The sequence below is a fragment of the Rhinoderma darwinii genome, chromosome 2 (assembly GCF_050947455.1).
Source record: "Rhinoderma darwinii isolate aRhiDar2 chromosome 2, aRhiDar2.hap1, whole genome shotgun sequence".
NCBI lineage: Eukaryota > Metazoa > Chordata > Amphibia > Anura > Rhinodermatidae > Rhinoderma > Rhinoderma darwinii.
Genome location: NC_134688.1, coordinates 101,650,901 through 101,676,148, shown reverse-complemented (window position 1 = coordinate 101,676,148; position 25,248 = coordinate 101,650,901). Strand labels below are relative to the sequence as shown.

The 25,248-nt window shown below is 41.0% G+C and overlaps 1 protein-coding gene across 8 annotated transcripts in view; it reads left to right on the top strand.

Annotated features, from left to right (window-relative positions):
• The window catches only part of KIF5A (kinesin family member 5A), a 133,987-nt gene that overhangs the window by 55,528 nt on the left and 53,211 nt on the right, over positions 1-25,248 (top strand). For all 8 annotated transcript variants that reach the window (XM_075851983.1, XM_075851982.1, XM_075851981.1 and 5 more), the window contains exons 5-13: positions 3-51; positions 7,206-7,261; positions 14,014-14,101; positions 14,972-15,096; positions 20,578-20,682; positions 20,775-20,923; positions 21,329-21,477; positions 21,978-22,153; positions 23,417-23,485. In XM_075851983.1, coding sequence (XP_075708098.1) covers positions 3-51; positions 7,206-7,261; positions 14,014-14,101; positions 14,972-15,096; positions 20,578-20,682; positions 20,775-20,923; positions 21,329-21,477; positions 21,978-22,153; positions 23,417-23,485 — 966 coding nt within the window. The remainder of the gene's footprint in view (positions 1-2; positions 52-7,205; positions 7,262-14,013; positions 14,102-14,971; positions 15,097-20,577; positions 20,683-20,774; positions 20,924-21,328; positions 21,478-21,977; positions 22,154-23,416; positions 23,486-25,248) is intronic.

Below are 25,248 nucleotides of genomic sequence, written 5' to 3'. Positions count from 1 at the left end.
AGGTTTCCTACTTTGAAATTTACCTGGATAAAATTAGAGACCTTCTAGATGGTAAGTAAAAAAGTGCACAGAGATAAAGAACCCAAATCTAGAATGAAAGGAAATAGTTTTGTTGTATAGTAGGTAAAACATTGTACGTTAATCTATATCGTTTTTATGGTTTGGAAACATGGTGAAAGGCATCTAATGTGAGAATTAGTATTTAAGGAGGGCATGAGATCAAAGATAACACCAATCCCAGATGTTTAACTTCTTAGATGCCACGGTCAATAGCGGCCAGGGCACCAATGTGGTTTTACATTTTTGTCTTGCAAAATGTTTAATTCTGGAAAAAAAATCAACAGGTTCTAGCCCTCATAAAGCTTTGTTGAGATATATATATATAAATTATGGTTCTTGGCATGCAGAAGCACAAAAACAAATTATTTTTAATAAAAATGGTTGCTAATGTGCAAATGTAGCAAAACTTGACAAAAAAGTAAATATATATATATATTTTGGTATCACTGTAATTGTAAGAACTGCAGAATTGTGTTAACATTTAAAGGGAACCTGTCAGCAGTTTTAAGGCCTCAAAACTGTTGACAGAGCGATAAACCGGAGGAGAAGGGCATTTTAAACATATATTTTGTTTCGGTCATGCAAGTTGCATGACCGAGAAAACAATGTTTCATTTCCCCAGAGTGTCGATCGCAAGTGCTACTAAGGCGGGACTTGATATGCAAGTGCTCCTGCACTGCACGCTGCAAACCCCACCCTTCTTTTCTTAGGGAAGACACTAGCGGTCTCCTGATTGGTCAGAGTAGAGAGTGGTACGCTCTTCGCTTTATGAGCAGTTTTGAGGCATCAAAACAAACAATTGCTCTTTATTTCCTTTTACCACTAAAAAAAATAAATGAATACATTATATGCAGCCCAAAATTATGCCATATAAAAATATAACTAGTCTTGCAACAAAACAAGCCCTCATACAGCTACGTTGACAGAAAAATATAAAAGTTATTGATCTCTGAATGTGTTCGAAAAACATCATAAATAGCTGTGACTTTAAGGCCCAAAATAAGCTGTGTCATTAAGGGGTTAAAGAAATGTCTGTCTTGTGTATTAGGCTGCATTCACACTAGTGCTTGTCTGATGGAAAACGGCATGTTTACATTGGATTGTCTCAGTTCCACTGACTAACCAATTAAGGAACTCTTCCGCTCTTTGTTAGCATTCTAATTTCTATTAGAGGTTTTTAAGAGTTAAGTGATGGGAAAACGTTACAGAAAACAAAGGATCAAAAAAGGCAGGTAATAACAAAACCTTTGGAATAGCCAGCAAAAAAACAGAATGCATAATAAAGGACATACATATAAAGAGTTATCAACCCTTCCGCTACTCACCTTCAACCCCCTCATGGAGGTATGGACTCTCCTGGTGGAACCCATAAGTTGTGGCCCTCAGAGCAGTCACCGATTAGCTGCAGGTGTGCTGCATAGGATCTTGGGCAAAGCCGGGGTGGGAGGATCGAACGCATAGGTCATGATAGCCAAAGGTCAGTACCGGGAGGACATTGAAAATCATTCAGAAATACCAGGGATGATCAAGTCGCAGTGAGATAACGGAGCCAAGAATGATAACCAGGAGTACAACAGATGGATTTGAAACAGCAAGGCAGAAACATAGTCTGCAGTTTGTATCTGCAGTTTGTATACAGGATCAGTATGAATATGCACAAGATATTGACAGATACACAAACCTGAGGTTCAGGTGAGGTCTGAAGGGGAAACGTACTTTTAAATATTGTTCTCGAGGTGACATCATCAGGGAGCAGGAGTATGGCACTGGACTGCAGAAAGATGAGCAACAGCTACATTTTCAGTCTTGCATTGATAACCTTACCCTAGAAAAAAGGTACAAGCCGATACCCTTCTATGCATCAGTTGTGTAATCAGTTCTACAAAAGATAGAGAAATCGTCCTGAAAAATTGCTAATGTGAACATATCCTTATTGTCTCCAAATCAGTGGTTTATACATTTATAATCTGTTAAATGTCTTACCACACTGTTACACTAAAAAACAGCTCCCAGCAGATGACCTGGCTTCATATTGACTGCAATCCTATTTTTTGCAAGGCATGGCACGTGTATACAAATGAGCAATCATTGCTTTATTATACATTCAGGTAGAGTGCGCTAACGTCATATCCATCAGAGGATGAAATTAGTGCATTCATTCCAGATAATGATCTGTCACTTGCTTGAGGCTGTGAAGATGCGCCCTCTCGAATCTGATGCCCTAGTAACTCCAAGACAGTCACATACAATTCTGTAAACCCATGTATGAAATACGTGTTATTGTTATTAGAAGTCAATCTATGTTATGTTTTTATGTTTTAAATGACCATCGCAAGACTACACAAGTTGTTAGAGACAATCTGTCACGTTGGGTGCGTGGACCCACTGGGCCGTACCGCCTTGACGGTATGGCAGCTGGCCAACAGGGCGCAGGTCACAGTCTATAGTTCGTATAGTGTACCTGTGGCAGCTCGGACAGAAGCAATGACAGGCTCGGCTGGGACTTAGGCAGCAGGCAGACGTCAGGCGTGGTGTAGCAGGACAGGCTTGGAATACAGCACAGCACGACTACAGCTCAGCACGGTACTTGACCAGGTAGCACGGGATACAGGTACAGGAACAGGGAACTGGAAAACACTAGGAGACCATTTGCTAAACAAACTTAGGGTACGACAACAACGCTCAGGCAAGGGAGGAAGGGGCTGAGCCCTTCTTATAGTCCAGGGTACTCATGGGCTAATTTTAACATTAACTTCAGGTGCGTGTGCTGGCCCTTTAAGAGCGGGCACGAGCGTGTGCGCGCACCCTACGGGATCCGGCCGAGGTAAGCGGAAGTGAGCGCTAGCGTCTCCTGAGGAGGAGACTGGGGCCAGCGCTCGCAGACCCATGGCTGCGGCCGTCAGGAGGTGAGTGAGCCTGATGGCCCCCGGCCATGGACATGACACAATCATCTATTATATTACAAAGATTTAAAAAAAATTCCCCCTTAAATGAAAAATTCCTCGACATGTACCATACCCAGTTTTTCCAAAAACAATTAAATAGAATATTAAGGTCTCACAAAAAGTATAGCCCAGGGACTTATATTTACAGGGCATTGTATTTTAATTTTCATAATTTTAACATTGACTTAGATCGGTATAATTTGTAAATTAAATATTCGTAATATTATTACAGTGCTACTTTAATATACAAATTCATTAGTTCCAAGACAACCATTGTGAATTGAGGCTATAAGGCGGGATTCACACGACCGGGTCGTTCCCGAGCCCGAGTGTCGGCCGGTAAAATCGGCCATTTTGCCCGGCCGGTTTGCATAAAGTTATGCATCCGTGCCGGGCCGGGCAGATCCGGACAGTGACATCAGCGGCCGCTCCTGAAGGGGAATCCCCATGTGTTCGGGGATTCCGCTTCAGGAGTTTCCCCTGATGTCACTGCCCAGATATGGACAGAGACATCAAGCGCTCTGTCCAGGAGCGGAATCCCCGAAAACACGGGGATTCCGCTCCTTCAAGGAGCTAAAGTGCGGCTAGCACATAGCAGAGCGGGGAGATACCTCCCTGCTCTGCTATAGTGGCATCGCTGCAGTGGTAGCAGCCGCAGCAGCTGCTGCTACTAGCGGCGCCATCGAAGGTGTCGCCGGGCCAGGGTGCTTTTAACAAGCAGGGGAAGGGAGCCAGCGCAGCGCTCCCTTCCACCTGCTGTACACCCCGGCCCTGCAACACAGTGTACAGCGATGCCATTCGTCAGAATGGCATCAACTCCTCCTCCTCACATGCACTCTGCGCTGTGAGGAGGAGGAGATAGAGCGCAAGCTCCGGGAAACCCGGCCATCACTCGGAACACATTCCGGTGATGGCCGTGTAATACCCGGCCCCATAGACTTCTATGGGAGCCGGGCGGCCGGGTGCCCGGGCAAAGATAGAGCATGTCCTATTTTTTGACGGCCGGATTTTCCGGCCGTCAAAAAATCGGTCGTGTGAATAGCCCCATTAGGGGTCTATCATTCCTAATGCAGCCGGGTGCCGGCCGATTTATGAACGGCCGGCACCCGGACGGGAAACCCTGCCGTGTGAATGAGGCCTAACTCTATGTAACTCTTTATTTAGAGGGCCCGCAAAATAAGAAAGAAATTCATATAAAAAAATAATAAGCACAAGACTAGTGCAGATAAAGCAAGTCTTTACATATAAAAGTCAGAAAGACATGCAGGAAGTAGGGCATCTCTTTCTATGTTGAACAGCACAGTAAATATATATTACAGGTAAAGAACAGTGCAGCACATGTAATACAGGCAGAGAGCAGTACAGAACATGTAGTATAAGTAGAGAGCAGTACTGCACATATAGTACAGGCAGAGAGCAGACCAGTACAATGTAGTACAGGTAGAGAGCAGGACAGTACATGTAGTACAGGTAGAGAGCAGTACAGGTAGAGAGCAGTACTGCAGATAAAGTACAGGCAGAGAGCAGCACAGTACAAGTAGTACAGGTAGGGAGCAGTACAGTACATATAGTACAGGTAGAAAGCAGTGCAGTACATGTAGTATAGATAGAGAGAAGTACAGTACATGTAATACAGGTTGAGAGCAGTACAGTACAGGTAGAGAGCAGTACAGTACATGTAGTATAGGTAGAGAGCAGTACACTACATCTACTACAAATAGAGAGCAGCACAGTACATGTAGTATAGAGAGCAGTACAGTACATGTAGTACAGGTAGAGGGCAGTATAGTACATGTATTACAGGTAGAGAGCAGTGCAGTACATGTAGTACAGATAGAGAGCAGTACAGTACATGTAGTACAGATAGAGAACAGTACTGTACACGTAGTACAGGTAGAGAACAGTGCACTACATGTAGTACAAGTAGAGAGCAGTACAGTACATGTAGTACAGGTAGAGAACAGTACAGTACATGTAGTACAGGTAGAGAACAGTACGCTACATGTAGTACAAGTAGAGAGCAGTACAGTACATGTAGAGAGTAGTACAGTATGTAGTAAAGGTAGAGAGCAGTACAGTACGGGTAGAGAGCAGTACAGTACATGTAGTACAGGTAGAGAGCAGTACAGTACATGTAGTACAGATAGAGATCAGTATAGGTAGAGAGCAGTGCAGTACATGTAGTGTAGGTAGAGAGAAGTGTAGTACAGGTAGAGAGAAGCACAGTACATGTAGTACAGGTAGAGAGCAGCACAGTACATGTAGTACAGGTAGATAGCAGTACAAAACATGTAGTATAGGTAGATAGCAGTACAGTACATGTAGTATATCCAAGAAAAAGAGACTGGAAGCAGCACTCAGCAAAAAAATGTGAATTTATTCACCCAACACAGCAACGTTTCACTTCCTCCATGGAAGCATTTTCAAGCTTGAAAATGCTTCCATGGAGGAAGTGAAACGTTGCTGTGTTGGGTGAATAAATTCACATTTTTTTGCTGAGTGCTGCTTCCAGTCTCTTTTTCTTGGATATATGCATGAGGAGCTCGTCACTCCTTGATATTTTGAAGCTAGCACCAACCGTTTCTGGCTATTGACACAGTGCTGCTCCTATGTTTGGATCTTCTGTACATGTAGTATAGGTAGAGAGAAGTACAGTACATGTAGTACAGGTAGATAGCAGTACAGTACATGTAGTACATATAGTACATGCAGTACAATACAGGTAGTTCAGGTAGAGAACAGTGTAGTAGAGTTAGAGAGCAGAACAGTACATGTAGCACAGGTAGAGAGCAGTATAGTACAGGTAGAGAGCAGTACAGTACGTGTAATACAGGGAGAGAGCAGCACAGTACATGTAGTACGGGTAGATAGCAGTACAGTACATCTAGTAAAGGTAGGGAGCAGTACAGTACATGTAGTACAGGTAGAGAGCAGAGCAGTTCATGTAGTATAGATCGAGAGCAGTACAGTACATCTAGTACAGATAGAGAGCAGTGCAGGTAGTATAGAAAGCAATATAGAGAACAGTACAGTACATGTAGTACAGGTAGAGAACAGTACACTACATGTAGAGCAGAACAGTACATGTAGCACAGGTAGAGAGGAGTATAGTACAGGTAGAGAGCAGTACAGTACATGTAATACAGGTAGAGAGCAGCACAGTACATGTAGTACGGGTAGATAGCAGTACAGTACATCTAGTAAAGGTAGGGCGCAGTACAGTACATGTAGTACAGGTAGAGAGCAGTGCAGTACATGTAGTACAGGTAGAGAGCAGAGCAGTTCATGTAGTATAGATCGAGAGCAGTACAGTACATGTAGTATAGATAGAGAGCAGTACTGGTAGTATAGGTACAGAACAGTACAGTACATGTAGTACAGGTAGAGAACAGTACACTACATGTAGAGCAGAACAGTACATATAGCATAGGTAGAGAGCAGTACAGTACAGGTAGTACAGGTAGAGAGCAGTACAGTACAGGTAGTACAGGTAGGGAGCAGTAAAGTACATGTAGCACAGGTAGAGAGCAGTACAGTACATATAGTACAGGTAGAGAGCAGTACAGTACATGTAGCACAGGTAGAGAGCAGTACAGTACATATAGTACAGTACAGTACAGGTAGTACAGGTAGAGAGCAGTACAGTACAGTACAGGTAGGGAGCAGTACAGTACATGTAGTACAGGTAGAGAGCAGTACAGTACATATAGTACAGGTAGAGAGCAGTACAGTACATGTAGCACAGGTAGAGAGCAGTACAGTACATATAGTACAGGTAGAGAGCAGTACAGTACAGGTAGTACAGGTAGAGAGCAGTACAGTACAGGTAGGGAGCAGTACAGTACATGTAGTACAGGTAGATAGTTATCATGGTACAAGAAAAGCCATTCCAACTTAAAAAAATGTTGTAACCTGAGTGACCACTGTATGGAAATTTTCCCTGTTCATGCTTCTTTCTTGTGTTTTTCTTGTATTCTAACTGTTGTAAAATAGTCAGGTCCCTATTTATTCACAGATGGTGACTAGTAATGAATATTAACACCATAACCCCCTTTTGGGGTTAAGCATATCTATATGTCTGTCCTCTCATATATTCTTTATTTTTAGTTTGCAAGTAAAAATAGTTGGGTAACTTGTTTGGTATTATTGATTTTCTTTTTAATGCTTTTGAAAATCAATTCATTCCCCTTCCTTTTGTAGTGTCTAAAACAAACCTCTCCGTGCATGAAGACAAGAACCGTGTTCCATTTGTCAAGGTGAGAGCGGACATGTTTTTTTCATCCTCTGAGCTTTTTATTTAAATGCTGAGTTAATAAATAATACGGCAAAAATATATATATTAACACAAATGTCCATATTTTATCAGTACAAATACATAAAATGTATAGGTCCAGCGTAAACTGGTGACTTCTACATTCTTAGGTTCATCTATGGCACACTACAGTACATATCTTGTATGTGATGGAAATCGCATATACATAAAGCTCTATCCCAATATAAAAGTCAGGAAATAGAGCAGAAAACTATAGCACAGCTTACTTGCAGCTGTCAGCAGACACTAGCTCTTTTATGGCAGCCTGTGTCTGCGGTGCCATAGGCAGAATATTGTTTTGATGTATTTGTAGCACAATAGCGAGGAATTTCATTTTTACTGTCAGATAACTCATGTTCATAAAGGGATTGAAAACCAACAAAAGCAGCATATTATTGAATTGTAATAAACATGTATGGCTTGGAGGAACCTACAACTTACGGTGTACATTGAATTATAGACATACAATTAGTAGTCATTTCACTTTGTAAATCTTATTAACCTTGCTATATATACGTCCATGGGATTACAAAAATATACCATTCTGAATCAAACTTATAAAACTCTTTTAAATTTTTATTTTCATATATAAATAAGGAAAGACACAAACTGGATGGCGGTAAAGTTTGGCTGCGGCCTTTTTATTAGAGTTAACATACAGAACCATTCATTAAACTAATAATAAGAACCTTACACTTATTAACATGAATTAACTGGCTTAGCCTTAAGATCAAGACTATCAAAAATCAGTATGTCCACTCATAATGCCCAGCGATTTATCCCTTTCAACAAAAAGGCAGTGAAAATTAAAACGATACAATGAATACAATATGGATTGAATAGTAGGGAGAGAGGGAGGGTGGGGCAGCGTGGCACCTCCATAGTAATACGCCAGATGGTCTGCCAAGACCACCACATATTCTTAGCTTTTATTATAACTAAAGGTCAGCTGACATAGGTCTCTTCACTTGCCCTAACTGTCACATGGGCCACAGCTTCGCTCACTGTGCGCTGACGAGAAATTTGTGGAAACGGTGGCAAATTATTTTTTTTATAAAAAACTGGTGCAATCATTGGAATTCAATACATATATACTTACCATCCGCTCTGCTCCAGCGATGTATAATTGCAGCTGCAGATCCTCCCAATGTGTCTTCTCAGCGGTGCTCGGCAGATCACGATAGGAGAGTCGAGCAGCGGCTACTCAGAGCGCCGAGGGTGTTCACGAGATGAAGCGCCTGGCTGCCTCCTAACTAAGGGTATGTTCACACGCACTAATTACGGACGTAATTCGGGCGTTTTTGCCCCGAATTACGTCCGAAAATAGCGCCTCAATAGCGCTGACAAACATCTGCCCATTGAAAGCAATGGGCAGACGTTTGTCTGTTCACACGAGGCGTAATTTACGCGCCGCTGTCAAATGACGGCGCGTAAATAGAAGCCCGTGTCAAAGAAGTGACCTGTCACTTCTTTGGCCGTAATTGGAGCCGTTATTCATTGACTCCAATGAATAGAAGCGCCAATTACGTACGTAATGGACGCGGCGTTCAAGCGCCTGCACATGCCGTTACAGCTGAAATTACGGGGATGTTTTCAGGCTGAAACATCCCCGTAATTTCAGCCGTTACGGACGCCCTCGTGTGAACATACCCTAAGAGAACCGACCTCTGCATTAATTTCCCTAGTATAGGCCATGGCAAGGGGGCGCCCACCCACATGCCGCTCCATAATGCTGATTTTTGCAATCTATGGAGTGGGTGTAAAATAAGGTGAAAGTCCACAAACGAAAAAGTAAAACCAACTAAATGGGCATCCCTTTTCTTGTCTTTTTCATGGGGATGCCGTGGGATATCTGTTTTTCTTAATGTGTAGTTGGAGGTACACTTTACATTACACAACATTAGGAATACATACTATTAATTTATAATGTCGCTGCTTTTTTTTTTTCTTTAAACTGTTTTAGGTACATATCTTGAAGTCATATAATCATGTCACAATTGGGCAAGCCTCATCAGTAACAGAAATCTAATCAGGCAACTCCTGGGACTCAAGCCAAACCTAGAATAAATATCGGCAAGGACAGGGTAGGGTAGAGATGTTTTGCGATTTCATGTAAATAAAGCTTAATCGTGTATATATATATAAAGTTCTGCAACTTTCTAATATACTGTCTTTTAATTCCTTACCATCTTCAAGATTTGTTTGCTGTCAGTGAATGAGGATACTCCTGTTTACATTCAGAGGCTGAAAGCCTGTAGATACCTAGTCCTGCTCTCAGCTGAGGAGTGGATGCAGTTGAATTCAGTTTAGGCAATGCTCTGTAAGCTAAACATTGTTACATTGTAGCAAACTAGCAGAAATATTTGTGCTGATGTAAGGCTGGGTTCACAGAGTTTTTTGCAGATGGAAAATCTGCCTCAAAATTCAGTTTGGAAGTTTGAGGCAGATTTTCCTGTGGCTGCACGCCGATTTTCGCAGCGTTTTTCGCCCGCGGCCATTGAGCGCCGCGGGCATAATACGCCGCAAAATACACTTTCTCTGCCTCCCATTGATGTCAATGGGAGGTCAGAGGCATAAACGCCCGAAGATAGGGCATGTCCCTTCTTTTTCCCGCGAGCCGTTTTTTCCGCTCGCTGGGAAAAAACTCCTCCGCCTCCCATTGAAACAATGGGAGGCATATTTGGCCGTTATTTGGCGCGTTTTGCGGCGTGGTTTCCGCGTCCAAAAACTCGCCAAAGAACTCTGTGTGAACTCCCCCTTTAGCTCACAGAGCATTGCCTAGACTGATACAATTGTCTCCACTTCTCAGCTGGGTGCTGGACTAGGTGCTCCCACTGAATGTAAACAGTAGTGTTTTCATTCACTGACAGAAAACACGTGTTTTGAAAATTGTGAGAAATTGAAACAAAGTATGTTAGAAAATTTTAGAACTTTTAATTTATACAGTGATTAATCCTTATTTACATAAAACCAGAAATCCCTTTAAGGCCCTGTGTTCAGATTACCCTCCTCAATTCTGAGAGTCTTATCATTAAAATCTCATTAACAAAACCTTTCTCAATTAGAAAGAATTTCCAGAAATGCCCTTTAAAGCCACATTCAGACCACACTGAAAATCTTCAGTACATGGCAATACATGCAAATGGGGTTTTGAAAGTCCGCAGTATGTCTATTATCTTGCAGAATTGCATTTGATTTTCTCCCCCAAATCTACAGAGAATCCTCATTGTGCTCGGCTGTTTCCATCAGTCCCATAGAGGTTGATTGAAGCGGCAGAGCATACTTTGCTCCATGCGCCATTGAAACTAATTTCTACTGAGGTCATACGGATGAGGAGGAGCGGGGGACTTAGGACCCTCGTTATAGGGATTTGTGTGGCCCCCCACGATCATACATTTATCAATCCTGTGAATAGGTGATAAATGTATATGATAGGGAACATCCCCTTAATGAAAAAGAGCCCATACTCACCCTTTAAATCCAGATACCTGAATGTGCTTGTTTCTGTATGGAAGAGTCGCCGAAATTCTGCAACTGAAAATCAGTTCCATTTATCTAAATGTAGTTGTTTCTGCAGCGGGTGTATGAAGGGATTTCTACACGTTTCATTCAGATGAATGTACCAGATTTTCAGCCGCAGAAATGTCTGCAATAAAGTCTGCTGCGTATGACTTTACCCTTACAAATACTAAAGCTGGAGCATCTTGTCTACAGTACTGAGTCCCCCAGATCAGGGACCTCAAAATGAGACCAATAGGGGTTGTCACTCCCATCATTGGTTCAGGCTGCTGTTCTCTCCCTTTGCCGTGTAGAAAAATCGCCAAAACAAAGCGGTGAACCGCTACTAAAGTACGCAGCGCCAACGACTGGATAAACCAGACAACAGGAGGTACAAGTGCCTGATGAAGGTCTAATATATGACCGAAATGTCGCACTAAAACCTCTGGCATCAACTATTGATAAAATAAAACCGAAAGATTTGCTAAAATCATCACCTTGTGTGCCGAATATTTCTTTACTATCCATCAAAACAGTTTGCAGTCTCGTTGGATTATCTGGCACTGGAGCTCGCTGGTATCTGCAAAGGTTATTTATATATTTTCCGCCATCGTCTCTCCAGTACTAATCAATATACAATTATAGCCAATCATTTTCTGAACCTTTGCCCTCTGCACCGTCTCATAGTGGTGCGATGGGCTTCAGATGTACTTTGGTCTACCGGCTGCTGAACATTTGTGCTTTTGGTCGTCTTTTTCATTAAAAAATAAAACAATTATGTTTAATTTAGCTTTGTATTTCCCAAAATAAAAGCATTTGGAATAATCTTTTCTGTCTCGGTAGTGTAATAGAACTATATATCATTATACATAAATAATGTGAATATGACAGGAAGCAGTCACTCCATTATGTATACAGCGGGTGGAGATAGATCGTACTGAGTGCTAATGTGCCAAATGCCTATTACTGGAAGAAGAAGAAGAAGAAAATCCAATCTCTTTTGCAGTGTTATGAGGGCAGGTACAGCGATTCAGAGGGTTTTTGCTGAAAGCCACAAACTATTGATCTCATGCTGTTTTCCTGAGGCTGAAATACAATTCAAAATACTTTGTATCATTTCTCAGAATCGTTCTTTGAATTGAATAATATTCACGCTGTTCCAGGGTTCAGTTTATGCCCTTCACAAAGAGCAGTGAAATGCCTGTAAGGGACAATTTGTGATTGTATTCGAAGTATGTGAAATGATTTTATTGAGGATAATTGTTGGGTCACTGAGTAAAGCCTCTGCTATTTCCTAAATGAATACTATAATTTCATCAGGCTTGACTATAACTTCACATTATCTTTTTTGGGGTTGAAGATTTGAAGCAGTATTAACTCTGTTCAAAGGGTGCACTAATGAATGTCATTTCCTGTTTGCTGCTGCTCACTTGCCAGCTTTGCTATATAGACTGGGACACAATCAGCAGAGAGCTACTGCTTGAGGTCAACATAAGGCAGGATAGCAACATTATACACACAGATAAAGCTTTGTATGCTTCTCCTCTGCCATTCCCTGGCCGCCGTGGGAAGGGGTGTACTGCATCACTTATTGGAGACTGTGTTAGTCTATTGACATTTCTCTGACCATAACCTCCCAGTCTTTGCAGTTATTGTAAAGGGCACACACCCTGCTGCACAGTCTATACAGACAATACAAAAAAAAAAATGTGTGTCCAATATGGCTAAATCTAGGAAAGTTTGAAGAAAAATAAATAATAAAAAAAAAAGAGTGCACAAACACATTATTTCTATTCTATAGACCTACTGTGCATCTACTAATGAAAGTAAAGCTTCAATCACATCTGCGTCAGGGCTTCGTTCTGGCGTTCCGTCTGAGCTTTCCGTCAGAATGGAACCCTGACTGAAACAAACATAAACCATAGATCACCATTGATTTTAATGGTGACGTTCCTGTGCAAATGTTTTCCATTTGTCTCCGTTGTGCAAGGGTTCACAACCCATTAACCATATACTGATGACCTATCCTGTGGATGACCTATCCCTTTAACCCGTTAGTGACCGCCCCGTAGTGTTTTTACGGCGGCCACTAACAGGCTTCATTCTGATGCAATCGCCTTTTTACGGCGCTGCATCGGAAAATAAATAAACAGAGCAGGGAGCCGTTAAATGTCCCTGCTCTCAGCTACCAGATGTAGCTGAGGGCATCACTGCTCTAATGGGTGAGATCGATATTAGTATCGATCTCACCCGTTTAACCCCTCAGATGCGGCGCTCAATAGCGAGCGCCGAATCTGAGTGGTTTTGGAGAGCGGGAGGGAGCTCCCTCTCATCCCACTGACACCCGGCGATAAGATCGCCAAGCATGTGTCTCCGATGGCAGCCGGGGGCCTAATAAAGGCCCCCAGGTCTGCCTGTAGTGAATGCCTGTTAGATCATGCCGGAGGCATGACCTAGCAGATGCCTGTCTATTTTACACGAACAGGCAGTAATACGCTGCAATACAGAAGTACTGCAGTGTATTATAAATGCGATCCGAGTCGCATAGTGAGTCCCCTAGTGGGACTAGTATAAAAGTAAAAAAAAAGTTTAATAAAAAGTGAAGAAAAAAAAATTAAAAACCAATTTTTCCCCCTTACAAAGTGCTTTATTATTAAAAAATAAAATAAAGTAAAAAAGTTACACACATTTGGTATCGCAGCGTCCGTAACGACCCCGACTATAAATGTATTACATCATTTAACCCGCACGGTGAACGTCGTAAAAAATAATATAAAAAACATGCAAAAATTGCTGTTTTTGTTATTGTGTTATTGTGTTATTCATACCACAAGGTAAACGGCGTAAATTTAGGACGCAAAAAACTGTGGTGAAATTGCAGGTTTTTTTCTATTCCCCCCCAAAAAAAGTTAATAAAAGTTAACCAATAAATTCTATGTACCCCAAAATGGTGCTATTAAAAATTACAACTTGTCCCGCAAACAACAAGACCTTATACAGCTATATCGATGCAAAAATAAAAAAATTATAGCTCTTTGAATGAGACGATGGAAAAACGTAAAAAATGGCTTGGTCATTAAGGTTTAAAATAGGCTGGTCATTAAGGGGTTAACTACACCATTACAACTATTGAAGCACTTGATGTTTTTGTCCTCCTAAAGCAAATGAGTATTTAATCCATTCTTCTTCTCCTGGCAGGGCTGTACTGAGCGCTTTGTGTCCAGTCCGGAGGAGATCCTAGATGTGATTGATGAAGGAAAGTCTAACCGCCATGTCGCTGTCACAAGTAAGGCCTGACATAAGTGATCTGATGCTATTCATTTTTATTGCTTGAAGCACCAGGGAGGGAGCTTGCTTGTTGTATCCATGTGCATGATACTAGAACATACCAAATATTTATCTTCCTTATTATTTGCTTTCTGCAAACTGGGGCCACCACATCTAGAATAGACAAATCTATAACTATTATGTGCGCCATTTGAGAGAGAACAGTCAGACATTTTGTATCAAGAGTAGGGAGTTTACAGAGCCTTCAAATCCTAATCTTTACCTATTATTATTTACAGAATCTATTACATTGCTATGTCCTATAATCTTGCACTAGTGCACATTTTGCAAGACTTAGGCCTCATGCACACGACCGTAGCCATGTGCACGGCCGTGATTTTTGGGTCGGCCGGCTGTGGACTTTCAGCCGCGAGCCGCCCGCAAATCGCGGGCAATGCACATAGCCGCGGCCATTATTTTCAATGAGCCCGGACCGCAGAAGACGGCCGTAATAAGACAGGTCCGTTCTTTCTGCGGTGCGGGCTCCTGGGCCATGCACGGACCGTAAAAACTACGGTCGTGTGCATGGCCCCATAGAAATGAATGGGCCGCAATTCTCCCGTTGATTTTCGGGGGAATTGCAGCCGCAAAAGCACGTTCGTGTGCATGGAGCCTTAGCAATTGTTATATGAAGATCAGGGCGTAATGTTGGGTATGCAATATTTGTTGTGAATGTATATGCACAGAGCATGATTTATTTTTCTTTTGGATTGCTTCAAAGTTAGAATTCTCAACCCAATTAAGTTATTAACCATATATAGGTCTTAATTAACCCTTGTGCTTTATTGTTTTTTTATGTTTTATTACTGTTATATATTGTCTTTTTCAGACATGAATGAGCACAGTTCCCGTAGTCATAGCATCTTCCTCATCAATATCAAGCAGGAGAATGTGGAGACGGAACTGAAGCTGAGTGGAAAGCTGTATCTAGTGGACTTGGCTGGCAGTGAGAAGGTCAGAATCACGACCATGCCCTGACTAGTTTGTCATTTTGGGAAAATGATATCAGTAACAATTCAGTGAAGATTCTCTTGGGATCTTTTTCAGGGATTGCCATTAATCGCGTTGTTCATCCGTTTCCAAGCATATTTGGGATCCTCCCTCAAGTTTTTAACTTTTATGTCATTTCAACCAACTGGTTATTAATGTGTGATAAAAGGGGCTCCAAGCAGCAGAACAAAGGTCTGCTGGAGAGCCGCAGCCCCTTCACTGCAGTACCTGACATAGTGAGGTGTTCCCAGGTGTGTTAGATACTGCAGCTCAGCTACATTCTACTCAGGTGTGAAAACTGTGGCAGAAGAAGAAAGCAAAAATAAATAATTTATTGAAAAAGACTACGCGTTTCAACGCTGAACCAGCGTCTTCATCTGGCCTGATGAAGACGCTGGTTCAGCATTGAAACGCGTAGTCTTTTGCAATAAATTATTTATTTTTGTATTTCAAAACACTGGAACTGCTTCTAACTTTATTACCAGCAGCGGCCGTTTATGGTCCACCAATTTTTTCTTCCTGCAAATAAAACTGTGGCAAAGCGGCAGTACCAGACACAGCTGCATGAACAAGAACATCCCTATTATTTGTACTGAAGTGAAGGGACCGCCATGGGTCTGACCCACACCCATCACACAGGTATGGTTTATTTTAAGGATAGGACACCTGTAGTATAACTAATTTTGTCCAGTTTGTAAGATCTCCCTTTAATGCAGAGTTTTGCTTTGATAGTATTGTTGTATGTGTGATACTCATAGGTCCACATTTGCAAAGCAGTTTACGCCAGCAAAAGTTGATGTGCGATAAGTTTATAAGAACATTCACGACTTTTCTCATTACTTGAAAAAATTGAAAAGTGACAAGAAAAGTGAGCGTATTCTCCCAGAAAATAACGTAAAAATGGGGCAAATTTGAACACAAATCTATTTCATTTTCCACCTGTCAGGGAATTGAAATTGTGGCATATTTATTAAGAGAAGAGCAGCTTTTAAGAAATTTGGCACTCATCTTTTCAACTGTCTCCTTTACTTAGCTGGCGTAATATGGGCAATAGTCTTATTTATACATGCATCTTTATATAGAAAGACATTACTGACAGTTCTGCACAATCATTGGAATAGCCAGAAATTATAGCCCATGGAATACGCTAAAATCAATGTGAACTCAGACGGAACAAGACCTATTGATTTCTGCAGTCTGTGTGTATTGCCTGGGATTGCAGAACACTGATGTTAGGGCAATGAACAGTAGACAGTTTGTATAATACATTTCTGAAATGACTTGCAGGAATGGGATCTTTTTAATTTTTTACATACTGCTCATAATTTCCATGACTCCACGATTTCCCTTGTTTCAGTCGATTTTTAACTTTTTTACTATTCCCATTACGATACCCAGCAATGAGTCTTCATTAAAGTCTGTTGTATCAGATGAAGAAGTAATAGGATTTATTAGGCTAGGTTTACACAGGACGCTGTATCGTATACTATTCTATACTAATGATAAATGTTCATAAAGAGTGAGAGGACATAAAGTGCTCACATTTTTAGTATAGGGTATAAAGATAGTATGGGGCAGATTACTACTGTGTCTGGGTTTCCAAAGTGTCCAAAAAAATCTGCCAAATTTTGGTACATATTGGCACAGTTTAATGCAATATTGATGTTTGCACCTCACTAGAAAATGTCTTAAAGTGTTCCTGAAAGGGGCATGGCTAACCAGTAAGGTAAGGGCAGTGGCGGATTAAGAAGACCATGGGCCCTGGGCTGTTACCCACACTTGGGCCCCCCTTCTCCACCGCCACCCTGCCACGCCTTAACTATTGCTAACACTACCTTTTTGCACAAGCATTAACAAATGGGTGTTATGATTCCCCTTTCACAGGGATGTGTCCCTACATACTGACAGTATCACACTGTGCAGGGACACAGTGCCAACCCCCCATGTAGACAGCGCCACACACACACACACCCCTGTAGATAGAGCGCCGCACACACACACACACACCCCTGTAGATAGAGCGCCACACACACACACACACACACACACACACCCCTGTAGATAGAGCGCCACACACACACCCCTGTAGATAGAGCGCCACACACACACCCCTGTAGATATAGCCACACACACCCCGCTGTAGATAAAGCCACACACACACACACCCCTGTAGATAGAGCGCCACACACACACCCCTGTAGAGAGCGTCACACAGCCCCCTATAGATAGCATCACACAGCCCCCTATAGATAGCACCACACAGCGCTCCCCCCCCTTGTATATAGTGCCACACAGCGCTCCCCCCCCCCTTGTATATAGTGCTACACATCGTCGCTGCAGCCCTGGGATGACATTTTATCCCATATGACTGCTGCAGCCTGTGATTGGCTGCAGCGGTCACATGGGGTGAAACGTCATCCCAGGAGGCCGGCCCGGACGAAGAAACAGAATTCTGGGCAAGTATAAGATTTTTATTTTTTCTAAATTGCGTTTTTACATAACATCTGTTATCTGTTGCAGGTTTTACCTCCCCATTGAATTAAATGGGGAAAACCCGAAACAAATGAGCAGCGTTTACGCAAATACAATTGACATGCTGCGGAATAAAAAAAACACACCGCAGGTCAATTTCTGAGCTTTTTATTTCCCGCTTATCATTTACGCAGCGTGTGATGGGAATTGTTCACATCTAATCTACTCTGCTGCTACTGTATTAGGGCTTGTCCACACTTAACGGAATTGCTGAGTATTTTCTGTCTGGAAAATACGCAGAATACAGTAGTGGCAAAGTGAGTGAGATTTACCAAATCTCATCCAGACGCTGCGTAAAATTTCCGACAAGACATTTTGTCCTACGGTGCGTATTTCTCGTGCTGCAGCATGTCAATTCCTGCTGCGGAAAGTGACTGAATCGCTGCATTTTTTCAGAGGAGACGTCACCATCCCCCAACATTGAGAAAAACGCAGCAAAATACGCACCATTTTCTGCAGCAAAAATGCAGGAAATGATGATTTTTTTCTGTAGCGGAATTTCTGCTGAAATATATATAATATATTATATATATATATATATATATATATACATACACACACTATACATATGTATATATACACTCTATCTCTATCACAGACACACAAAGTACGCACAGTACGCAAAGTACGCACATTATGCACAAAGTACGCACATTATGCACAAAGTACGCACATTATGCACAAAGTACGCACATTATACACAAAGTACGCACATTATGCACAAAGTACACAAAGTACGCACATTATACACAAAGTATGCACATTATACACAAAGTATGCACATTATACACAAAGCACACAAAGTATGCACATTATACACAAAGTACACAAAGTATGCACGTTATACACAAAGTATGCACATTATACACAAATTACACACGAGTATGCACATTATACACAAAGTACACACGAGTATGCACATTATACACAAAGTACACACGAGTATGCACATTATACGCAAAGTACACACGAGTATGCACATTATACTTAAAGTACACACGAGTATGCAAATTATACGCAAAGTACACACGAGTATGCACATTATACGCAAAGTACACATGAGTATGCACATTATACGCAAAGTACACACGAGTATGCACATTATACGCAAAGTACACACGAGTATGCACATTATACTTAAAGTACACACGAGTATGCAAATTATACGCAAAGTACACACGAGTATGCACATTATACGCAAAGTACACACGAGTATGCACATTATACGCAAAGTACACACGAGTATGCACATTATACGCAAAGTACACACGAGTATGCACATTATACACAAAGTACACACGAATATGCACATTATACGCAAAGTACACACGAATATGCACATTATACGCAAAACACACATGAATATGCACATTAAACACACATGACTATGCACATTAAACACACATGAATATGCACATTAAAAACACACATGAATATGCACATTAAAAACACACATGAATATGCACATTAAACACATTGTAATCACACATGCACTTACCTTTTATGTAGGAGATTTGTGAGTCTTCACTGCAGCTCTTCTCCTGCTCACAGCAAGACACAGAGCCCACCGACAGTCTCCCCACCCCCATGTCCCGACAGCTAGCAGCAGGAGAGGTGTGTAGAGCAGGGAAGGGGGGCTGGAGGGGGAGCTTCTAAAGCAGCTGAGACCACGGCTGCGAAGTAGCAGCGAAGCTCCCCTCGCCTGACAGGTGCAGTCCTGGCACTGGGGCTCCCTCCGGTGCTAGCGACGCCACTGGGCATGAGGGGGTTCGCCCTAATGATAATCCGCCACTGGGTAAGGGACATGACTTAAAATGCATCAGTGTGCGCCAAAAAATTGGCACAAAATTCTGGCGTAAAATAAGCCAAATAAGAAGTGGTATAAGGAAGAGAAAAGTGTCTGATAGATAGATAGATAGTATTTGTAAAAATACCATACTTCTTAGAGCTGCCTTCAGATATCGTTTTGAGGAGGAGGAGGAGGAGGAGGCAGAGATATCAATATAAGCAGCTCTTGCCTTGGGTCTGAGGTTCCCTCTCTGGTTTTTACACTTAACCCAATATTATCATTTGGAAATAACACGTTGCAAAGTGTGGTTCACTGTTTATGGACATTTGTTGTTTTCATAAATCTCTTATTATCTGGATGTCATTCTGAGTTTTGCATTGTAATACTTTGCTAGGATCGGGATCAGGAAACCGTTCTACCCTATAATAGAGAATCCCTTTCATTCACAGTTTACTCATTACTGTAATAGTGATCATGGGGGCTCATCAGAAATTTTTGTTTAAGTTAAATATGGATCAGAACTGATATTTTTGATCCTTATGACAATCTTTACATAGTGTATAACAAGAATGCGACATTGTGGTTTGTATTAAAATTGTCTTATTCACTGGTTATCCTTTTATAATATTGCGTTAGTTGGCATTTTTTGCTTGGTGTTAATATGTAAATGTTTATTTTTCACGTGTTCTATTCTTTGCATATAAATGAAAACTTTTTCAATAAAAATTACAGTTAAAAAAATTAAAATATCCCAAAACCTGCGCATAATGCTGTATTGTAGCATATGAAGAGAATTGTGCTAATGATTCCATATTTGGGAGTATTTTTCAATAAAGTGGGTCAAATATTGATTGTCATGGGAAGAAAAGTATTATTTGCATGTATATTCCATGCAAAGATTATAAATTAGAAGATTCCTAAAGTGGTTCATCAAATTTCCACAAAGGCGTCTTATGCAGATAGGATTCTTTGGAGTTTCTCCCCCATTGTATTCAAAGTCATTTATTTATTTCTCTCTTGTGCTACAACTTGGAATCCTACTGTGAATCTTACATAAACCTATGATTTTTTTTATCATCCCATATGCAGTAATCTGTTTGGTGCTATCTCATCTAATCTTATAGGTCAGTAAAACTGGAGCTGAAGGGTCAGTACTAGATGAAGCCAAGAACATAAATAAATCCTTGTCGGCACTGGGAAATGTTATATCTTCTCTGGCAGAAGGATCAGTAAGTGATAGCTGGCATGTTCTTCACTATGCAGTTTCCTTTTGCCATATAAAACTTCACAAATATTAATTCTATCCTTTTCTATGTTATAGAAAGGTTACGTCCCCTACAGAGATAGTAAGATGACTCGAATCCTGCAAGACTCTTTAGGTGGAAACTGCAGGACAACTATGTTTATCTGCTGCTCTCCATCAAGCTATAATGACGCAGAGACCAAGTCAACTCTTATGTTTGGCCAACGGTAAGAATCTCCCTAAGACACAACCCCTTTATAAGTAGCAGCCGGCAAACGATCAGCTCATCAACGCGGGTCCGACTTCTCTATTCTCCGACAATTAGCCATTATTGCTGGGGGGAATGTTTGTCTGGCTACACAGTTCTGCTGCAGAAAACATGTAGCATTGCATGCCTTCCATGTAAATGAACGGCCTAGCATTTAATGTATGGCTAGCTCGGTCACTCTTACATAGCGGCTCTCCATTCTGGCTCATAGAGGTAGGTCCCAAGCAAGCGACCCGCTACTATGATGTTCATATGCGCGGATATGGGTTCTTGTCGTGACCTTTCCCGTTTTATAAGGTCATCTGCTTGTAAATTAATGTAGAATACACAATGAACGTTGTAAATGTCATCATCATGCCTGTAGAGCCAAGACCATCAAGAACACTGCATCAGTCAATCTCGAGCTGACAGCGGAGCAGTGGAAGAAGAAGTATGAGAAGGAAAAGGAGAAGAACAAGACAATGAAGGAAAACATTCAGAAGCTGGAGGCTGAACTAGCCCGCTGGAGGAATGGTAAGAGCTGTTCATTGAGCATTTCAAAGAAAACGCATTAAACCTAGAGCATTGGAAAAATAAGGCTAAGTTGCCTAAAGCAGTGATTCCCAATGTTACCCCCTGCTCAAATAAAAAACATTACCGTTACCAAAAGGCCATGACCATACACTGTGCTGCCCCCGAAGCATGAGACGATTTAGAAGTTTGGAGTAGTGGTGGGAAGTTTGTTACTTTGTTTCTCTGTTTACATAAACAGTACCAAAAGCTTTCAATAAAAATGACATGATAAAAAAAATATACAGCACGAGGACAGTGCGAGTACCCCGTAAAGACATGACGTGTTCCCTATAGGGTACACGTACAACAGGTTGCTGCATTTATCTTCCATATAGTGTGAACAGCATTGTTGTTTTCACTCGTTTTTATAACTCACCCTAGTTGTATATAGTCATGAGGTTTCTAGTACTGTGGTTATTACATTGCATACAAAAAAATAATAGCCTTAACTTTACCTTTAGGAGAGAATGTTCCTGAGACGGAGCAGCTGAGTGATGGCGAACAGATTACCCAGGAAACCTGTGATGAGACTCCGGTTAATGACAACAACTCCTCCATTGTGATTAGGATCTCAGAAGAAGAGAGAAGAAAGTATGAGGAGGAGATCCGTAAGATGTATAAACAGCTAGATGACAAGGTATGGAATAATCAATCATTACGAGAGAAAATATCTTTGTTTTTTGCATCTTATTTCTAGTGTATCTGTCACTTATTTTTGGGGTGTAATTAGAATTAGTTCATTCTATATTCCCTTGTCGAAATTCAGGTAAATTACATAATTAAAACCTTTTTTAGTGTCTCTTTGTGACATTTTCCAGTAATTTTCACTTTGAAATGAATGAGTCTATAGAGTTGGTTTATGTCTGAATGAGTCTAAAGGGTGGAGCTGCAGTGAGAGATCTGACCAATCAGATTTAGTGTAGCCCCAGCAAAGTATGTGAGGTCGCACGATCAACCAATCAGGTCACATGATTGACCAATCAGCAGCTAAATCCTGTATTGTAAGCACTGAACAAGGGAAGAACCCCTAATGAATATTCATGTACAGCCTTTTTGTTAAGATAATTTGACCTAAAATATTTTAATACTAATTCCAGCTGCAGCATAAGTTACTGGAAGAGAATCGCAAAGACACATAGAGCCGAATATATTCATCATATGATTCTATAATGATTACTCCAAAGACATAGAAAAACGGCATTTTGGTGACAGAAGTCCTGGGGGGTTTGTAAAAATATAATGGGGCAGATTTACTACTCCTGTCTAAGATTAGACCAGCCAGTCAGAAGATGCGCCAAATTGATCACATTTTGGCGCATCTTGCTCGACAGGCTAGACACTTTCCTGTTTCTTATGCCTCTTTAGGCCAAATAAAAACGATACAAATATAGTTTATATTTGGCGGAATTTTGGTGCATCTCGGCACAATTTAAATATGACCCCTTTTTGCTATGCCACGCCCTCTTATCCGGACACATAAAAATTGTCTACTGAATTCAAACTTAATGCGACACTATGTGCCAGAAATGTGCCAAATTTTGGCGCATGCTGTGACATATTCTAGGCACAAACACATTAATAAATCTGCCCCAGTGTGTTTATTTTCAATAGTGTGAGCACATAAAGTACTCCAGATTTTTAATCTATACAATAGGGTATAATAGGGTACCAATGGGGATACAAGGGAGCATGCCAATCAATATATTGAATTATGTCTCGTGAGCCGCGTGCAAAGACAAAGTTCTGGATAAAGTGACTGGATAAACTTTTCTCAGCTTTCACCCTGTCCTCTTCTCTGTATGTGCTCTACTATTAGGAGCATTATGTAAAAAAAACATATTACGTCTAAATAATAATTGGGTGCAAATAATGAAGTGTTCTCTGTTCTTTATATTTATAGGATGATGAGATTAACCAGCAAAGTCAGTTAGCAGAAAAACTCAAGCAGCAAATGATGGATCAAGAAGAGGTAATAAAATTGAAATACATGTTTATCCTGTAAATAACTAAATGAAATACTGAAAGCCGTATATACATAGTAAGCAATGAATAAATAAAGACTTGACCACAGAAACTAATAATGTATATAATAATGTAGGCAACTCATTAGTCACCATAATAGATTTTACCGACGGCTGCGTTGTCATTTCTATTTCTTTCCATTTGTAGACAGGATTTATAGTACTTAAAGGGGTTTTGCCACAAGGGACATTTATGACAAATCCACGGGATCTGTCATAAATGTCAAATAGATGCGGGTCCCACCTCTGGGACCCGCACCTATCTCTAGAATGGGGCCCCTAAACCCCATTCTACCTCTGTGTGTGTCGGCTGATTTCCGACCATGAAGGTGAAAACAGCACAGCCCGCTGAGATACGCTGTTTTCGTAAGCCCCATAGAACTGAACGGTAGTTACGGAAACAGCGTAGCTCGCATGCTACGCTGCTCCTGTAACTGCTATTCACTACTATGAGAGTTACGGAAACAGCATAGCTCAGCGGGCTGTGCTGTTTTCGTAACTCCCGACCATAAAGTCAGGAAGTGGCCGGGAGTCAGTGATAGCAGACAAAGCCAGAATGGGGTTTAGGGGGCCCCGTTCTAGAGATAGGTGCGGGTCCCAGAGGTGGGACCCGCATCTATCTGACAGTTTGACATATCCTGTGGATATATCATAATTGTCCCTCGTGGGAAAACCCCTTTAAATGAAAAACATATTAACATTATCAAGAGTAAATTAGATAAAAATAAGAATACAATAAAGGTTGTTAAAATGTAATACAATATGGATCTAATCCTCCCATATGTAGAAATACCTACTGAATATTTACTTTATCCATGTACTGTATATATAGTGTACCATATGGGATTTAACGTGTATCCCAGTAGTACCATATTTTCCTAGGAGTCTCTATATTTCCCATACAGAACTTTATATTCCCTTCTCCTCCTGCAGACACAGCAGAGTTATATGTAAAACTTTCTGCTGGAGGGAGTTGAGTGAAAAAGGATTTATACAGGTACCACTGACCTCAATGGGATTTGTATAAATCTGACTTCAGTAAGCTTCGAAACCTACATATAACTTAGCTGCGAATGCAGAGGATTCAGAGCTCCGTAGGGGAGAGATGGCCCATAGATAAATATAGTATTATTGTGATAACCTTCAGTAAATGTATTTATGTTTGAAGATGTATTCCGGTTTCAGCAAATAAAAAGGTTATTCTTTGTATAATAAAAGTGTTATACAATTTTCCAAAATACTTTATGTATCTATTTCTCACTGTTTTCAAGATCTCTGCAAGCAGTCATGCAATAGAAACGGTGATTGTGTACTTCGAGTGATTAAAGATCTGTTCTGGTCATGTGATGATCACACAGGTATAGGACAGGAGAGTTATCAGAGCAGTGTCTTGTAGTGAGTTGTGCTCTTGTATGACCGTCACATGACTAGGAAGTAAACAATGAAGGTTCCTATAGATTGACTGCCACCAGAGATCTTGAAAACAGTTTGAAATTGATACAGAGGCAGTAGGTCCATACAAAGGTAAAGACAAAAGAGGTGTATTTTGTGTCTTTTTACACCTCACATACGTAAACGTGAAACAACTACATGGTCTTTTATTTGATAGCACAGTGTAATAACCAGCTATGCCATTCTTTATGTATTTGGTCAATACCCATTTTATACAGTTTACTACCAATCTTTAGGACTGGACAAATAACTTGACTTT